The 19446-nt window shown below is 42.2% G+C and overlaps 1 protein-coding gene across 9 annotated transcripts in view; it reads left to right on the top strand.

Annotated features, from left to right (window-relative positions):
- The window catches only part of LOC147702773 (protocadherin alpha-C2-like), an 868304-nt gene that overhangs the window by 673701 nt on the left and 175157 nt on the right, over window positions 1–19446 (top strand). For all 9 annotated transcript variants that reach the window (XM_086931373.1, XM_086931374.1, XM_086931371.1 and 6 more), the window contains exon 3: window positions 17995–18083. In XM_086931373.1, the coding sequence (XP_086787499.1) occupies window positions 17995–18083 (89 nt within the window). The remainder of the gene's footprint in view (window positions 1–17994; window positions 18084–19446) is intronic.

Here is a 19446-nt window from a genome sequence, read left to right as displayed (position 1 = left end):
GCACATTGCGCAAGTCATCAGTGAAAGGGGTTAGAAATCTGTTCATTAAAACTCTAGGAGTACCCAGGATAATGTATCACAACTAAAACACTTTTCTCTCCTCTTAACAACAGTTTATCTCTTTGAAAGCTGCCCCCTTTGCAAAATATGTGAACATCATTAAGGACCCTGAATCTAAAGTCTCTCCTTACCTGATCTACTTCTACATAGCTCTCCACTATGCCTTGTATCTCCCCAACCATCTACTATACACCCCAACCCGGTCAAATCTCTACTAAACCTCCTTGGCGAACCTGAAGAAGTCGGTGCACTGTGCACAGGAACTCTCTTACCATTCAGCCTGAAAACACACAGGAACGAGAATGATTATCTGATAAGGTAACATGCAGCTTCAAACCATTGTATCATCGCCTGAGGCTGATTTAAACAAGCCTTCCATGCCCATGCTGCTTCTCCAGAAAAAGATGTCACTAATCACACATACTCTAGGACCTTACTGGCCAGAGCACTTGCCAGGCAAAATGCTGGTGTGAAAAACCACCCCCTATCACTCAGCCTAACCCTGCACCAAATAGCCTGAACATGAATTGTAATTACCAGAACCACAAAGTACAGTGCTCAGTACAGTTTGTCACTCCATAGAGACAACTATTGCAATGCGCTCATCCAAACTTAAACAGCCGACATATAGTATTCCCAGAACCCATCCAATTCACCAGATAATTCACAAACAATGGATTACACCCTCAACCAAAGTTGCTGCACTCTAATCTAATTAAATACAGGAGTGAGATCCTTGAGCAAAAACTGAACCCACATATGTCCTATGATCTGACTGTGCCTTTGCGTATCTGTAACCTTGAAATGTGTGACCTTTACCAACTATTCTTTGGGCTAACTCCCGCTGCATGCCACTCTGTGGATGGGGTCAGAGTCTCTAAAGGACTGATCTAAGCCCTTCATCTTGAACTACTTAGATTTTGTAAATGTGTTAAATTATTGACTTTTTTCTTCTTTTAGTCTACAAGCCACCTCCCTGTGTGTGCAGCTGTCACAGCATAATTTGTTTTCAGCATCTGGAAACCAATTGGGGACAGAGCACTTTATATACATAACATAACGTTTCCATTCTGTAGACTTACTCTCACCTTTTTGCTCCCATTTGTGGAGATTCTGCATGGAATTGGAGCCGTGTGTCTAATAGAATAAATATCTCACCTTGGAAACCCTATATAGCACACCCCTTGCAATTCAATCCGTCCAATTACAATCAGACCACATGAGTATTCAATTCGAATTCTGTAATCTAAACAAGTACCACCAACATATAAATTGCACCAAGTTTTATTTGCATGTCTTAAGCACAATTTTTCTGCTCATATCAGGATATAATATATATTTTATGGGGTATATCACCATACAGTTAAAGGATTACACATCCGACAGATTAAAAATCAGTTCACTGAAAACCAACCCAGATACTGTGTAAATTTAAAGCCCACAAATCCTTACAACTATTAAAATAGTTAGAAATGAGAGCCACAAAATAGTACACATGTATCTTTATTATTTTTGCTGATCCGTTAGATAACATCAATCAAGAACCCTGATGAAACAGATATTTTTCATCTATGGTCTCTCGCTGTCAAATGGATTCTGCATAAGACATACATTGATGTGTTTCAGTGTGGTTAAAGATATTTAGCAACTTTCTTCAGGGTCATTTGGATAGCTACAAATTTCTCAAACCAGTCAAATTATATATTATCAAATAATAAGGTTGAAAAATCCTCGGATTAGCCCACATCTTTTTTCAGAAGTGCCAAGATTAGCACAAAATAATTAAAACCCAAGAATCATAATCTTTTGCTGGTTAAAAAAAGCACTATGGGGCTATCAACCCAGAAAAGTGTGATCTCTTGTTCATTGGACTGTCAATTCATATGCGGTGCTTTGGACGCGATAATCATCAAGATAACCGCCAAATATAATTAGGGGGCCATAAATATACCTTGGGCTCCCATTTCTAGAATGTCCGCAGTGGTGAACAAATACTGAGGAAACCAATGAACAGGAAGTTATGCATCCCTGAACTGCTAGCCCCATAATGATCCTTGACTGTGAGAGGCACTGACTTCCCTTTTTAATGCCACACTATAAGACCCTTGTAAGAGGGTACTCTTTTTACCAGCGAAAGATTATGACAGGGTGCCACACAGCAAAAGGTAGGAGGCTCAGGCCAGCCACTATTCCGGAAGGGCATGCAGTCCCTTTAAATGGCAGTAATCGGCCTTCTGCACAACAGATTCCTCAGGCAGTGTACACCATGTAGGTCCAGGTTCTCTGGTCCCATGTCCCCACAAGCATATCTCGCCCATGCTGAAGTGTGGCACCAGTAGTTATGCTGTAGTGTACATTTGAAGTTGGGGTGTTTCAAAACGTCTCTCTTTGAACCACAGATGTCTCCCCTATATTTCAGTCCTGTCTGCCACGAGGCTGTGAAATGCAGATCTTAATCTTTAGTAGGGCCATGATCTAGCTGCAGAGGCCACATGTCACAACCTCTTTCTCCAATCTCCTCAGACAGGCTCACAAATGGCAGCGGTCTGTCATTCCATTTGCATTCCCAGTGTTTTATAGCTGTCATTGGGGAATGCCCAACTGTGCTCCTCCAGCCTCCAGTGTGGACTGGAGCCAAGCACAAAGGCACACAAGTTTTAGAGCATACAAATGACCACTTTCTAGTAGCGGCATTTCTATGCAAATCATGACAAGGCCGCCTTTACCACTGGAAAGGGTTTGTCATTATGAATCCAATGATAGGAAACATCATGAGGCTGCTCCCCTGCAAACCTCTGTTGCAGCCAGAAGTAATTTAACCTGGCAGGGTATGCACGTACATCTGCCCCGCCTTTTACCAAAACTCACTTCACCCCTTAAGATGTGGCTCGGGTGATAGTGAAAGGTCCTCTCAGAATGGCTACTGATTTAAACAGGCCAGCCTGCCTAGTCGCGCAATTGAGCACGCACAAACCGTGCTTGCAGATTGGACGCATGTTTAGAAACATCATCGGTGCCATTGATGCGGAGTGCACAACAGCCTGTAATGGGAGGCTGGACACATATATAGAGACACCATCAGTGACAGTGCTCCCACTAGCCTGCATGGCAGGCCCAACACAAGTTTTAAAACATCAAAGGTGCACATGCCCAAACCGGCCTGCAATGGCAGGCTGGACACTGGTTGACAACTACCATGTGTGCGAGCATGCACACGCTGGCCTGCAATGACAGACCTGACCTACGTTTAAAAACCTGAGGCGAGGACCACTTCCTAAAGTGTGTAGAAAGGGTGCGCACACTTTCACACTGTATCCACAATGGGAATGAGCCCTAGGCCCTAAGGCCGCAACAAGAGAATCAGCCACACCTGGGAAGTGTTCTAGGCGGAGAGTCATCTCCCTTCAGGTTGGCTATGGAGTGAGGCAGGCCAACCTGAGCATAAGAAATTTTTGACAGGCTATGCCTGTGGGTGGCACCATCGGTGCGGCTAACCCCTTTTAGCCACTGTAGGTCCTGCTATGGATATGTAGTGTACCCCTTTTTACAGGGCCCTCACAGGTACGACACCAAACCAATCAAGTGGACACCCGATCCTGGCATGTGTAGGAAGGGCGTACACATTTTCCTGCTGCAGTACAGTGGGAAAGTGTCTCGAATCCTGAATCCTAAGGTCATGAAACAAGAGTTGGCAAAAACCAGGAGGAAAAAAAGCAACAATTTTTAGGGAAATCCCCCTCTAAGAAGGCCGTGTTCAACAGCATGCCACTCCCAAACCAAGGAAATAGGTGGTAGATTAGCAATAGGTGCTTGCTTTTTGTTGTAGCATTAGTGATAATTTATTATTTGTATATAGCGCCTTATGTTTTGCCATTTTGAGCCCTGTAAACAACAGGTGCTTCTGTTACCCAAGTTGTTGCTTCTCATCACATATCCTGAGAATAAAGATTCTCAATCGTAATTACATTGTAAACACATTTATGGCTCTAGTCTCCTTAATATGCATGAATAATATTGCCTCCCAGTTGACTGGTTAATTGCTACATAGCTGAATGCGTATTAAGCTCTGATTACACATTTTACGCTTGCAGTGAAGCTGTTATCATCGTCTGAGAGGAATTATAATGACGACAGAACGAAACACCTTTTTTCATCGATTTCACACATCACGCAGAGATTGCCATAGAAACACACCCTCGACACGTCTGTTAGAGACGCAGCATATTCTGCTAATATGGGCTGGCGTAGCCGCTCCAACATACAAGGAAAAGGGGCTGCAGAAAACACACACACGAACCTTGGAGGCACGTTCGTTAAACATCTGTTAAGTCGGATTAGATTTGCGGGCCTGGTGTCTACGAGTAAGAGTTAAATAGATTTTACAATTTACCACAAGGTCCGCTGCTGAATTCGGATATAAGATTGGAATATAGAGGTGCCCGCTCTTCATATTGTGTTTTACTTTGAAAGCATGGGCCTAAAGCACGCAAAAGTCTGCTTCGAACCACTTGAAATCAGTTTAACAGAGATGGCGACGTTTTAGGGCTATGCTGCAAAGACAAAAGGACACGCGACTGGTGGGTAACTGCCGAGGGCGCGGGCCCCAGGATATTTCCTCCAACTCATTGAGGACCAGATGTATCAAGCTATTTTTTTAGTCGCAAATGCTGTGAATCGCTAAAAAAACAGTGTTTGCGACTAAAAAATAGGTAAATGGTATGTATCATGCAAAAAGCCTTGCAATATTAAGGAATCGCAAATTTTGCTATTCTTTAATATTGCAAAGCAATATTGTATGAAGCATTTAATTTTTGCAAAATTTGACTAAGAAATCGCAAATTACCACCAACTTGTAGTTGGTGGTAATTTGCGAATTCTTTTACAAATGCACTTTTTGCAATTTGTAAAGGTGCCATGTGACGCTCATGCATGCCTCTAGGGCATGTATGTGTGCCTTATGCGCACACATGTCATTTTCAGCGGTGTAGCAGGGTGTCCTTGAGACACCCCTGCACCCTTGAAATTAACTCAATTTGCGATTAGCAAATTGCGAATCGCAAATTGAGAATAATTTCACATTCATTCCTATGGGCCTCCTGGCCCATGGAAATGAATGGGAAATTATTCCTTAATTGTGATTAGCAATTTACTAATCGCAATTAAGGAATTTTAAGAATTTGCTTAAAAATAGCGAATTTCTACATACATAAAATTTTGCAATTCTCAAATAGCGATTCCTTAAAAATCGCTATTTGAGAATCGCAAAAGTGTATATTGATACATCTGGCCCTGAGTCTCTTCTGGGCAATACCACCTGCTCCCTGAAATGAGGGGGTAGCATAGTGCTTCCTCAATGTCCTGGACGGTCTACTTTCTTTACTCGGGGAGGAGTACATTCAACATTGCAGGCAACAGTGTTAGTGAGTGGTGATAGCAGGTGGATAGTACTCCATTTCCATTGTTCAGTCCTGATTGCATGCACATGTATACTAGTATGCTTAAAACCAGTGCTTTAAATGGGAAAAATAAGTGCAGGTACTCACTACATTGAGCTTTGAATGAGGTGTGGGTTTGGGTCGGAGCTAAGGACGATGCTAAGAGGCGGGGCAAGGGTAAAGAATTCTTGGGATTCTGATTTTAAATAACCATTTTGGTTATCAGGAGTATTCTTGTTGTCCTTAGAAAAGTGTAAATTTAAAATAGCCTTTCAGATTTTGCATGTGTACATATTATCTCAGAGTATGGCACATAAAAGACATTTCATATTTTTATATTGTGCAGAGTAACGAATAGTGTGGGCACTTAAAGAAAGAACACTTGGAAATGATATATTCTCGTCCTAATATATGTGGTTGTCTGATGTTTAAAATATTATAACTATAGTGCCCAAAAACTTCAAAAGACCTTTGAATGACCACACTGTCTCTGTACGCTGTTTACTTGACGCCTTAGCATTGGAGATAATAAACCATAGTAGATAATAGGGTAAAATGTCCCTAGAATTAAACAAGGCTGTTTGCAATCAATGGTTTACTTCAACCCATTACTATACCGCACTTGCATGTCCAAGAATTACCTGACTCGTTTTTTTTTCATTACGATGAAATGTAATACATTTACAAAACCATCTGAAACACAGCCTCAAAAAAGGTATCTGTTGGTCATGGCCTTTCTTAGGGAAAATTACCCCAAATGGTTTTGCTTTTTCCTCCTAGTTACTGCCGACTCTCTCCACATGACCTTAGGAATCGGGGCACCTTGTCACTGTTCTGTAGAGTGAAGGTGTGCACGCCCTCCTCGCCTGTATTGGGCAGGGAGTTGTTTTCCCGATGGGTTCAGATGCTGTACCTTTGTTTGCACGGTAAACAGTTACACCACATACCTGCGGCGGTATGTCACTGGCTAAGAGTGGGACGCCGCGCTGAGTATGTCAGCACCAGATAGCCAGTCAACCATGTATCGGGCCTGTCCGCTCAGGCCTGTGGGGAGCCATTGCACCCCTGCCTATATTCACATCACTTTTGCCTCCGACAACCATGAGTGAATTGTCCTATGCCATGAGGTCCCCCTGGGTGCGGGGGGTGGGTTGGTAGGCTGAAGTTTTGGCAGGTACATATGGATGTTCCCGGCCCAGGAAGTGAGGAAATTCCCACGGAGGGTTTCCCTTGCCTTGGAGTTCGGCTCTTCTGAGGAGGATACTCCTGGGATGTTGCAGATTCTCTTATAGGGCCTCCCAGCTGTGAGCACATCCACTGTTGAAGCAGTGTGGAAGTAAATAAGCCTTCCTATACAGTTTACGAACATGCACAGACATGGTGTTCTGGAACTTGGGGCGGTCAGCCAACGCAGATCGGGGAATGCGCACTTGCTCCTGTGGAATGTTGACCAAGTGCACAGCCTGCAATACTGATAGGTGCCCGGCCTGTCAGTGAGGGCCAATAAGTGCATACCTGCATCCTCAGTGTTCTACTAACCGGGCCGGCCCTGCTGGGGCAGGCTTGTATTTGCGCACTTTGACCAATGGTGCTAGTGGCGAGGTGCCCGGTCCGCTGTTGCCGGCCGGGTATACGCTATCACATTTATCGAGGGGTCCACCCATGTCCGGCTGGCTGGGCAGGGTGGTGTGTGCGCCCTTTCTCCACCAGATGCTATGGCCTGGGTAAGCCCAGGGGGCGATTTGTCAGCGAAGATCAGTGGGTGTGAATTAGCATCAATACTGAGTAAACACAGGAGCAGCCTGTCAGTGCAGGCCGCTGTGTGTGCGCACCTGCACCTATGGTGCCCGCAATCGAGTGTAACGCCTGCCATTGTAGGCGTGCATGTGCACTGGCCCCCATCCTAATTAAGCCTGTGTCCAGTCTATCGTTGCAGACTGGAGTGGGCGCACTTGCACCTCTGGTACAGGAGACTACGTGTCCAACCTTCCATTGCAGGTAAGGGTGCGCAATAGCACAATGCAAATTATGCCTATATTGTGTACCCTGTGGCATGCAAAACGTTATGCTTTTTGGCTGAAATCCCCCTGGCGTGTTCTGATGTAGAAGTGCTTCACACACGGGCCAAGTTATGGGTTCTCCTCGGGACTGAGAACTGCTTCAATCACATGTGCTCGCACTTCTTCTTTGATTCATATCTATTCTGCAGGAATTTATTGTGGTTGTTTCGATGTAAGAATGAAGCAGGGTGAGATCAATTATATTTTAAAACTGTGTTTCATGTCAATTTATCGAGCCTGTTGAGGTCTCCAACCATCTTTTCAGAAGCTTTCAGTGGATCATGAAGAACAAATGATTGCCTCCTTTGTTTCTTTGAGAGTCTTTGAGCTGTTAAATCATGGCTGCATTTTGTTCCAATGAAACTGCCAAAGAAACTGTATCCCTTCCGATATTGAGGATCCTCGATGAAGATTACAGGGATGTTGCGTATTTGTAAAAACCCACGGAATTGTGCCACCTTTAAAATGCTCAAGGAAAAAGGATCCATGCAGTTTAGGCCAAATTTGTTTCTTTTTAAGTCTCAACAGTTTGTTAAATTCATTTTTTTGATTACCGGTAGAACCTAAAGTGAATGAAGAAAAAAGCAAAGGAGTCCAAATCAATTTTTGAATGTCATCTCATTCAAAAATTGATTTTGACCCCTTCAAGCTTTTCCTACAGTCACAATGTGATGACATTCATAGGGATTTATCTGTCACTGTCATCAACATGTCGTACTGCTGCTGTGTTTATGGGAGTTACTGTGCATCCATATCTGTATATCCAGAAGTCAGTTTATCAATACAGGGAGCACAGAGGAGTTATCTTGGTTGATCCTTAGGAGACTCAGTGCATATTAAGTAGTGTAGTTCATGTTGTTATCGTATGTAGACATTAAAGAGAACTGGGAGAACTGGGCAAAGCTACCATCCCTGGTGACATGGAGGTGAGTGGAGAAAGTGGGCCTTGCTGGTAAGGTACAGGGAAGAGATATGGTATCCAAATAAAAGGCGGCCCCTCTTCCCCTAACACAGTCAGAGGCTGGCTCAGGATTTGAAGATGGCATAAAATAAAAAGCTTCCATTAAATTTAAATACTGTTGATATCTGCCACCTGACCTGAGTCATCAGTAGGTACAGAAAAGTCTGGATCCACTCCGTCCCCAGTGCTAAACCCAACTTGAAATAAGCTTAATAAATGGAGTTCCTCTATAAAAGCACTGGTGATGTACAATGCTGTTCAGCAGTTTTGTTGGATTTTTAAAGTTAGATATAGGATGGAGTTTGCTCAGTCTCTTTTGAGATGGTTAAAGAGAGTTTTGAAGAGTAGTAAATAATACGTTTTTATCATCTGAGTGTCTGTCACCAGACTTGTCAGTGCAAATAAAAAGTACTATGAGCACCGGGAGAGCATTTTTTGAAACCATCTTTAAGAAATTCATCGAGTATACAGTACATCCAGCAGGGAGCTTGTGCCCTGCTTTGTTTTGTTTTCGTAAGTGAGAAAGTGCCCTCAACTGAGAGGCTCATAAAGGTTGAAAATCCTAGATCATCAACATCAGGACATGTCTGAAAGGGATAGGTTGACATAGACTGAAATAGACTTCCAATTAAGAAGATTATGCCAGCAAAATATTTATTGAGATTGTCACACAGCCAGTGGGAAGTGCATCAGAACATTTTGGCTGCAGTTCCTCAATCAAGGTTAACAACTCTCTGCTTCAGCAAAATAAAAAATCGTAAGCACCTAGAAAGTTGTTTAGAGTTTGATGTTAGAGGGGTCCAGTTGTAACTTGATAGTTCTTCTGCAACCATCAAATTCACAATTTCTCCATACCATAAAGCCATCATTAGTAGTGGCTTGGCGTAAGATGCTGTATACCGCACTTAGCAAATAACGATACTGAGTTGTAAGTCATTATTGGAGGCGATAAATAGAACCTAAAACACATTTTTCACTCAAATAGGTATTAATGTGCAGATTGTGGTTCCAAGTGCAACAAAATCCACATGTACCAGTTCTTTTCGGCCCTTTTTACCGTTCCATTCTGGCATATTTGACGTGCCAAAAGTTAACAGGTAATGCTTTTTTTATTTCATCCAGTACCTATCACGGTCTATAAAAAAACATAAAACTACAAAACTCATAATGCTGATATATGCAGTAACAGGAATTACCACACACATCAAAAGTTATTTGGCCATTCGTAATGAAGGACTTTGAAATGGGGAACTGCTGGGTTTCCTCTGTCAGTTCAAACCCTTGATCTGGTACCCCATCCGCTACTGGGATGCCAGGTCTTAGGCTGGTTGACCATCCCTAGATTTTCCTTCCAGTGATTGACAGCAGTCCTGAGCAGGAACATCAAAAGGTGGCCTTCAGGGCCAAGGAGAAACCAACCGTGCACTTTGTGAATTTGCATTACAAAATCGTCATGTGAGGCCTAAACAATATGAAAGCCACATGTCAAAGTGATCTACTTCAGTGCAAATGGTGCCATTCTAAATATGATGAGTGGGCATCTCGAGGGTAAGTATCTGAATGACCATTTAATACTGACACCTACAAGATGTAACAGTTGTTGAGCTGTTTCACACAAAATTTGAATTGCCTTAGATGTATGCTGGAGAAGTTCCTATTAACCTTAAATTAGATGTTGTGTTAATTTTGTCATGTGCTAAGCAATGTCATGGTGTGGTATGGCATCAGAATGTGCATGACTCATTTCTGCCATTTGCAGCACTTAGTGCCCAACCTGAAGCCTGAAAAATATAATAGTGCTTTTCTCTTTGTGGGCAAGTTCATTCTAGTCTCTAGAAGTAAGCTATCCTGGTGCTACTTGCACATGTTGTCCTTTGTTGTAATCGTTCTCTTGAGTAGCTCCAAGGTTAGAGTTCACTCGTCTGACCACATCTGCCCAAGTTGCTTTCATTCATAACTCTGAACTCAATTTAGTATTAACCTGCATTAGGAGGAAGAAAGGCTCACTTGCTGATAGATTTAGCAGTAGTCCAGAGTCAGTAGCGTAACAAAGGTCCCTGAAGCGATGCGGTGGGTGGGAGGCTGAGCTTCAGGGGGACAACATAGCACAATATCCTGGGTGTGGCTGGAGGGGGCCCTCTCCATTTCCTTTGCCTTGAGTTTTGTTACGCCACTGTCCAGAGCATTACATAACAGAGATTATGTAGAAACGCAGATAAGGCATTGAAGAAACACATTTGAGTGGGTACCCCATTCCAGAGTTTGGTGGTGGAGAGGTAGAATCTGAAGGACATAAACTTGGAAGCTTGAAAGTTGCACCAATTCCAAGAAAACCTCAAAAAACAAAAGCAGGACAGTTCTTGTTCTTGCTTGATGGGTTGGTACAGAAGCTAAGGATTTATCACCCTGGCTGCCACGGCCCGTGGAGGGAGTTTCGGTGGGGCCGAGAGGCGGGGTGGGGGGTGCGAAAAACTGGAGTATGGATAATTGAAGGTAAGTAAACAATTTAATTAATAAAACAAATTTCGTAGCGCACCCTGCATTGCAAAATGCGATGCAGTGCGCACTACGAAATTCGTTTTATATATTAAATGTTTTACTTACCTGCAACTATCCATATTCCGTTATTTACCACCCCCGACCATGCCCCTCCCCTGCACCGCCTCCCTGCCCCACCGAACTCCCTCCACGGGCCGCGGATGCACCCTGGGTTAGCATTTTTAATGCAGTTAAAGTTTACCAACCAAACAGATCTCTTATTGAACCTCCCAGAGATAAGATTGGTTTCGGTTTTTAGCTGTGCTGCTTTTTCGTTCCCAATGAACCCATGTAAATCGGGGAAAAAGCAGAGGAAAAAATATGCATATATCCGTCAAACCATTCATAAAGTCTGCGACATGGGCAGGGAGGCTAGAAATCCCAGACACCTCTGGGGGTGGAAACTTCCAGACCTTTCGCCTATTTAAAAGTTGGCACCAGGTATAAATATTGAACCTTCAGACACAACTCTTCAGTACACCTCTGGATCTGTGGTAGACTTGAAAGGGCTGCTGTACTGCTCTGCTGCCCTTCTGCTTGAGTGGAAAGGATTGGACCTGCATCTTGAACCTAGGACCACCAAAATGACTACAAGGGCTAGTTGACTGGCTTATTGATCAGATCATCAGGGACAGAAAAGGATCCAACCACCTTAAATCTTGTACTTGGACTCTGCCTGCTGTGAGTCCTGACCCCCAGGTGGCACCTCCCCAGTTTTGGATCCTTGGAAGTGGGCCTGAAGGTACTCTGCCAGCCCAGCTGTGGTCCCCATTGGAACCAACGCAAAGCCCCATAAAGCCTCGCCGCATAGTTTCATAGGAACTGACAAAGGAGGACTCAAAGACTCAAAAAGCTACGCCGTGTAGACCGCGCACCAGGATTTAATGTACTTTGTTCAGTGGTCCTGACGAGGTCCCTGTGTCCAACCTGCTCCATCGCAGTCAGCCTGAACTTGTGACTTTGTACCAATCTGGAGTTACCAAATAACCACATTTGGCGCTTTGGGCTTTTTTCTTTTTGCAATATTTTTAACTAAATCTTTAAAATTGCATAGCTCCTGTTTTACTAATTGGAATGTTGTTGTTTTGGTCTCAAATGATTTATTAAAGTATACTCTGTGTCAAAATTTGTGTGGGATTTTTCTTGGGTTGTGTTTTCCCTTTATTACTGTTTGAATTGGTGCATAAATACTTTACACATTGCCTCTAAGTTAGTCCTGACTGCTTGTGCCAAGCTACCGGAGGGTTAAGCACAGGTTAATTTGAGGTAGGTTGTGACTTCACCCTAACAGAAATTGTAGTAGCTGCTTGAGTAGTGTTTCACCTCCTCCCCCCCTTAACCAGTAACTCAATTTTCTACAGTGAAACTTCCAGAACGTCTCTGACTATTAAAGGAGTCTTCAAGACGTCAAGCATAGGACAAACTGATAGGTACTGAAAACGTTCGGCTAATTGCAATGTTTCAGGTAGACCCTTTGTTAGAAAGTGGATCATTGGTAGTGGCAGTTATGCATTTATCACTGGGGATAATACCACTAACGTGCTTTAGGGCTCAGAACAGGTCTTAGTAAACTATTCCCATGCTCAACTCTTGGTAGCTTGGCTGCACGCAGGCAGGCTTAACTTCAAAGACAGGTATGCATTTAAAAACACAAATTCAGTAAATAATTAAGCTCAACACACAATTAAAATACAATAGTCATTTATAGAAATAGGAATTATTGTTATCTTTAAAATGACACCAAAACAAGAAAAACACTGTAGGGAAACAGAGATATGAATTTTTAAAGATAATACACTTTCTAGTGCTTAGAAACCAACAGTGCCACCTTAGGACATTTGGTTGACTCTGATAGGGACAAATTCACACTTAGCAACTTTTCTGGAGGATTTCTCACCAGACTCATGCAGCCTCCTCCAGTTGGGTTAATTCTGATTGGAACTCCTTCCTGAAGTTCCTCTTGCAGGTCTAAAGTGTCAAAAAACACAATCCAAGGATCCGGAATCTCCAAGAGGGTCCTTGAAAGTTTGGGACTTCAGTTCCCACCGCCCACATGGATAAAACCCTTACAAATCCACTGGTAGTACTCCAGGCTGGTGATTAATTATGGTGATGGTCCTGGTGAGCTCTGCTAACCTGTAGCTTGCAAGGAGTCCACTCTTTAGTCCTTTTGAAGCAGGTTTGACCCACAGGGCTGTAGTTTCAGTGGTGCAAGAGGCGCAATCTTCAGAGTGCAGGGCCTGGGCACTCCTCAGTGTGGACTCTTTTTGTTCTCTTAGGTTTCAAAAAGCAGATCTGAGAGGCACTGCCCCTCTCGGATACTTGCTCAGTGTTCTCTGTGGTCAAGCAGGAGGGCACTCCTGTCCAATGAGGTGCAGGGCAACACCCCAGAGCATGACCACTTCCTCCAAACTGTGGCACAATGATATCCCAGAAAACACCATTCCTCCAAAATTCAATATCTCAGGATGTTCAGCAGGGAGAGAAGATCTGGCTAAACACACCCCCTGGATGGCTAATCTCTATAGTCTCTTCCTCTTGCAGCTGCTCATTCCTTCCTTAAGCCTGGCATATGCTTGGGTTCAAAGAGGAGCATTGTGAATGAAAACTGGTTTCTCAAGCTTGTCCCCTCCTTCCCTTGAAGAGCATTATTTACTACCCCTCTCCCTGGCTCTGTCATTCCTATGCCCAGCAACCACTCCTTCCAGAAAGGCTTCTTAACCCCCGGGGTCGTTTATCGCATTTTCAAAGCAGCCAGGCTAATCCACTTATCTCTGACCAATCAAGATCGAGCACTTGAGGGCTGAATTGTGGCTTACAGACAAGAAAGTCTTATAACATCTTGTCTGTACATTTTAGAATATTTTCAACAATTCCATATTGTTGTATTTATCATTACCATTCTACTGAGTCCTTTAATCCGAGATGTATGGCTTTTCTTTCTCCAGTTATTAACTAATAACCTCTTCCAATATTAACCAATGGGCTGTGGATCTGCAATGGAAACATGAATTGGGCAATTTCTCCTATACCAGGGCCTATAAAACAGGGCTTATAAGGACCCTGCTTATACCTACAAGACCCCCCACCTCGAGAACACCTAGGAGAACTTCAGGGATTCTGAATATATCAATATATTGCAGATCCTCATTTTACAATGCTCCTGGTACAAAAGTCAGTTTTAGGAAGCATTTTACTACAATGTGGGGAGTGAAATGTGCCCTTTCACTAACCCCAGGGCATATGAAAACCTTTTTTTATAAGGATTCTCCATATAAGTACCTAGCCCCCAACCTCTGGGACCCCTAGGAAAGATCCTGGGGGTGCCTACCATGCCAACACATTATAGTTTATTCATTTTTAAGTGCCCCAAATGCTAAAGTGGAGTTTGGGCACAATTTGCATTTTAAAAGCAACACAGGGCTGCTTTTAAACTGACCACAGGCTGGGTCAGTCAAAGTCAGTTACGACCAATACCAGTCAGAAAAAATGTTGGGGGTGCCCAGGATGACGCTTCGTCGCCCGCTTTATGGTCCAGATATAGTGATTCCTTCTGCTATATTGATGGTGCATGCCCATATCTTAGCCACCTTCCCAGCTCAAATTACTGGAGGCCTCACTCACACTACCTGAATTGGTGGCTGTGATACAAGCATTGCTGGCCAGCAAGCAGCCTGCCCTGATGGCTTCAGGGCAGACTTTTGCAAGGCCTACCCAGCAGCAATCACTGCCCATATTGTTAGATGTTTTTGAGGATGCATTTGAGAAGGATCTATTGCACCCTAGTGGGTGTGAATCCTAGTTTACTGTTCTCCCCAGGTCAGGCAAGGATCCCCATTATTCAATGTTGTTGTGCTCCTTTCCTTTCTAAATACATATAGATTCTAAAGTATTTGCAATGGACCTTGCAAACCCGTAATCCCAGAATGTATTTACCCTGAGCAGATAGACTTACTAGCAGACCATTTGATTAGATATTATATATGATTTATATCTGGGGTGATTGCTGGATGCAGCATTGACACTGAACCAGTTGTAGCTACAATAGGCTCAGAAAAAAATATGTGACACTGTGGGATGAGTGTAAATGTGACAAGCTCTAAATCACTTCAGTGTTAGATCTGCATTTATACACTGGCTTTTCCTTTTTCACTAAAGAAATAGTAAGGATTTCTTTGAATGGAGAGATCTCTTCGATCATAGAATGAAATGTGATGCAAGGCTGCATTTATAGCCTGCGTCACTTCTTGTATTAGAGTTCTTAGCACTGTTTTATGGATTGGATATGGCTGGTACTAGCATTATAACATTTAACATAGTTTCCCTCATTTTACTGTGTGCTGACAATCTTTTCTTTTATTTGACTAATCCCACAATGACGCTACATCAAGTATTGGACATCTTTCGTTTTAAGGCAGGCCTTAAAATTATCTTGGAAAAGTCTGACAATATACCCAATTATACTTACATGTTATCCAAATTTATATAGGGAAATCTACTGACAATGAACAACACATCTACTTTTCCCTCCTTTTTATAAGGGCACAGTGCTGTGTCTGGACATACTCACTCGACTTAGTTAGGCTCAGTGGCAAAGCTTGAACAATCCCTTCGAAAGTCACTATGCTATTACATTTCTGTCCTAACTGTCCCTTTATTGTTGGAAATCGAGCCACACATTCATAATTGAACGGGGTATTTTCTTCTCTGACTAAGGTTTTTGACAATATTACTGGGAACTTTACTAGTCTAAACTTTATTTTTATCCAAGCTGTTTTGTATTCTATTATTCAGTGAGACCTTTCTTTGAAATGTATGCATTCTATTATGTACTTTTTTACTTTCATTCTGTCAAATTCTAACTGGCCCCTAAATTAGTGGAAACGTAACATTCAAAATTAAATTAATGAAATGACATTTAGAGACGTCTGCGTATGCTCACATTTTAGAGAGAATTAATGTAGGATATTCGTCAACCATGTCCAACTGGTGCCATCATTTGATATCTAGTCTGGATTTATCTCATGAATGTTAGGTCATCTAATGTTAGACAGGCCTTATGAGTCCCTGCCAAATAGAACATTCTTCAGCTTAACAAATCAGCTTAGAGCTCCGCTCCCAAGATATAAAATAGCAAAAACTGTATTTCAGAATCCCTTAAAACAAATGTAAGATTAATGAAATATTAGCAAAAAAAGCCTTCGCACAAAACGTCCTTCTCATCGTTATTTGGAAGATATTGTACATTTTTGTTCCATATGGCTAAAAAAATGCATGGCGACTGTTCATGCTAACCCACCTTTCAGTGTCTCTGGCCTGCATAGTTGCTGCACCAGAACTTCTTCAATACGACAAGAATACACCCTGGGCCCCATTGCACAACAGTCAGACCTTTGAGTTTAGTGTACAGAACAACCATGCCTACTAACCATAGGAGAATACAACTCCGAGAAAATGTGAGATGCATCTTTTATCTAACAATCTTTTCTGTGACACTGGCACACAACTACCCTGTAGCAAAAACTACAGTGTATGTGACATGATTTTGTTACGTCTCTGGCCCTCAAGCAGACATCCATCACTTCACATTAGGATCGATTACAGAGAGATCTGCCAGCCGTACTTCCAGGCTCCAGTCTGCAATCCTTTGTTCCATCAAAGGCAGTGATAAGGCCCCATGAGAGGTGGCCACCTTTTTGAGTATGTGCCTCTCTGGCTTTGCACCAAAATATCACTGTATTATGATGAGGAAAACCAAATGCCTTGCCATGCTAAGATCCTTTAGCGATGAAAATGCACCTATCTCCAACATGCCCCTGTAGTAATAAAATAACTTCATTTTAGAATCAAGGTGCAGATAAAAGAATGGGATATGCCACTTCTCTTTATAACAGAGCATCTGTATGTACTTCGATATATCATCTCTCTGTCCTGGTTATGGTATGCTATGCTATTCTATGGTGTGTTAATAGAGAACTGTAGGGATATGGGGGCAGTGAAATATGTGTTTTGCATGTGATTAAATTAATTAGGATTAATCCTTACCAGATCTCAAGTCTTATTTCAAAAGAAATATTCATTATTGTAAATTACCACTGTCAAAGTAGCATTATAAGTAGTACAGAAATATTCATTATTGTAAATTACCACTGTCAAAGTAGCATTATAAGTAGTACTGGTGTTTCACTTTACCACGATTGTCATTACAACCATTTATAAAAAAAATACAACCAGCAGAACCAAAAAAAAATTCTGATCGACAATCAACATGGCAGCATTTTATTTTTTACCCACTGCATTTAATTTTTACCCTGTACGAATGAGTAGCCCTTTCCAGAAAATAAAGTCTGAATTGAAGTGGCAGCGACATGAAACTAATATTAAAACCCATTCTGTTATGAATAGTAAATCTCAAACCAAGCCTAAACTGAAGGTTATGGATTGGGTATAATGTATGATCAATCTAGACATGAACTTACTTTTGATGAGAAATCTTACAAATGTCATACTTTCTCTTGAATTGAGAAATTCTATGATACATTACTAACAAAGGAGGCTCATTTTACCATAGGTGGTAATCTATTGGTAATAAGGCACAGAATTGAGGAACAATTGATATTTATTAAATAATGTCTGAAATTAGTTTCCATCATTTCCAAAATGAGGTCCTTAAGTTTAAGATGGATCAGATGATATTGTTGCTACATTTCGGGTTTTTTGTGATACCTGTGCAATTCAATTCTGTGTTAAAGTGTTTAATTTTAACATAAATGTGTTTTAGTTTCAATTGGGGTTTTCATTTTCAGAATTTCCATTTTAAGATATGTTTTTATTTTCTTCGCAGTGTGCACTTAAAATGATGAAATGTTGTCCAAACGATAAACTAGATGATTGACTCTTATGTAAAATTTCCATCTAATTCATATGATTTCTTTCACAGCTCCGTGCATATGGAAGAATCTGCAGTTTTGCGTGGAGTTCCAGCAGGACTTGAGCAACAGTGGCCAACAGTGTCTAGTGCTACAACCGGTGAGTAAAGACAAGAAACCTGATGGATATCTGGTTTGTGAAAAGTATTAGGCTGATGCATTCCAATGTCTAAGGTTCTGTATTGTCGTATTCAGAAAAGTGGTGACTCTTTGGGAAATAAAAAGCATTTACCATATTGTCTGTAATAAAAAGAGGGAATGAGAAGAACTGGGCAGTCCAGCACACATCCTTTCTAAACAGAACAATTATCGTTTTTTGGAAAGTGGGCTATTGGTAGAGGTAAGTATATATCTACTACCAGCAATAAGGCCACCATCACAATATCAGGTCCAGTAAAGGTCTCCGTAAATTAGTTCCTTGCTCAATCTGTGGTAGCTGGCTGTGAGCAGTCAAGCTTAACAGATATGTAAAGCATTTAAAACACCAATACATTAAATAAGTAAGACACAACACAAAATAAAAATGGCACACCAATTTATAAAAAGACAACATATTTGTATGTTTCAAATGACACCAAAATTACACAAATCCAATGTAGGGAACCGAAGATATGATTATTTTGAAAAATTAACCACTTAATAGGGCCTAAAACATATAACACTCACTTGGGACATTTGGTTGGGCTTGACCGGGACAAAGTCAAAGTTTGAGGCTGTCCGCGTTGGAGTCCTGGCCGGATACACTAAGCGGGAGGCCCGATCAAAATTTCACCTTCACACTCAGAAAATTTTCTGGAGTTTTTTCGTCCGACGTCAGGCAAGGCACTTTTTCAGGCTGGATTATGTGCTAGTCCACAAACTTGAATTTCTGTGAGGCCCCAGTCAAATCCTGGGAGTCTGCATCTCCAGAGCCATCAGCAGGATGAACCTGAAATCCCACAGTTGAAGGGGGCCAGCTTGACTCTCGACGTTGGGTCAGTTACCTAATGGGTTTTTTTCACAAAAGTTCTCAAAACTTCCCCAACTTTAGAGGTCTGGAATGAATGTCCTAGATGGTCTCTGGGATGTCTGGACTACAGTTCCCACAATACTCCAAGCCAAATTGTTGATAGTCCACGGGATGCACCCCAGGCTGGGGAATCTCAATGAAGATGATCCAGGGGAGTTCTGTTAACCTGTAGATTGTGGAAGTCCTCATTTTCCTTCTTGAAGCAAGGTACAGTCCCCAGGGGTGTAGTACAAGATTGTGCAGAAGGCACAGTCAGTCAGAGTGCAGGCTTCATTAGGGTGCAGATCCAGATTCTAGCAGGGCAGTCTTTTTAGTTTCAGTCAGCAGATCTGAGAGGCTATGCAGCTCTCACATATTTATTCAGTGTTCTGGGGACACAAGCAGGAGAGCACCTCTGTCCATTGAGATGCTTCATGCCACCAAAAAGCATGCCAACTTCCTCCAAAGTCTGGCA

The sequence above is a fragment of the Lissotriton vulgaris genome, chromosome 7 (assembly GCF_964263255.1).
Source record: "Lissotriton vulgaris chromosome 7, aLisVul1.2, whole genome shotgun sequence".
NCBI lineage: Eukaryota > Metazoa > Chordata > Amphibia > Caudata > Salamandridae > Lissotriton > Lissotriton vulgaris.
This window is presented reverse-complemented; position numbering and strand designations above follow the sequence as displayed.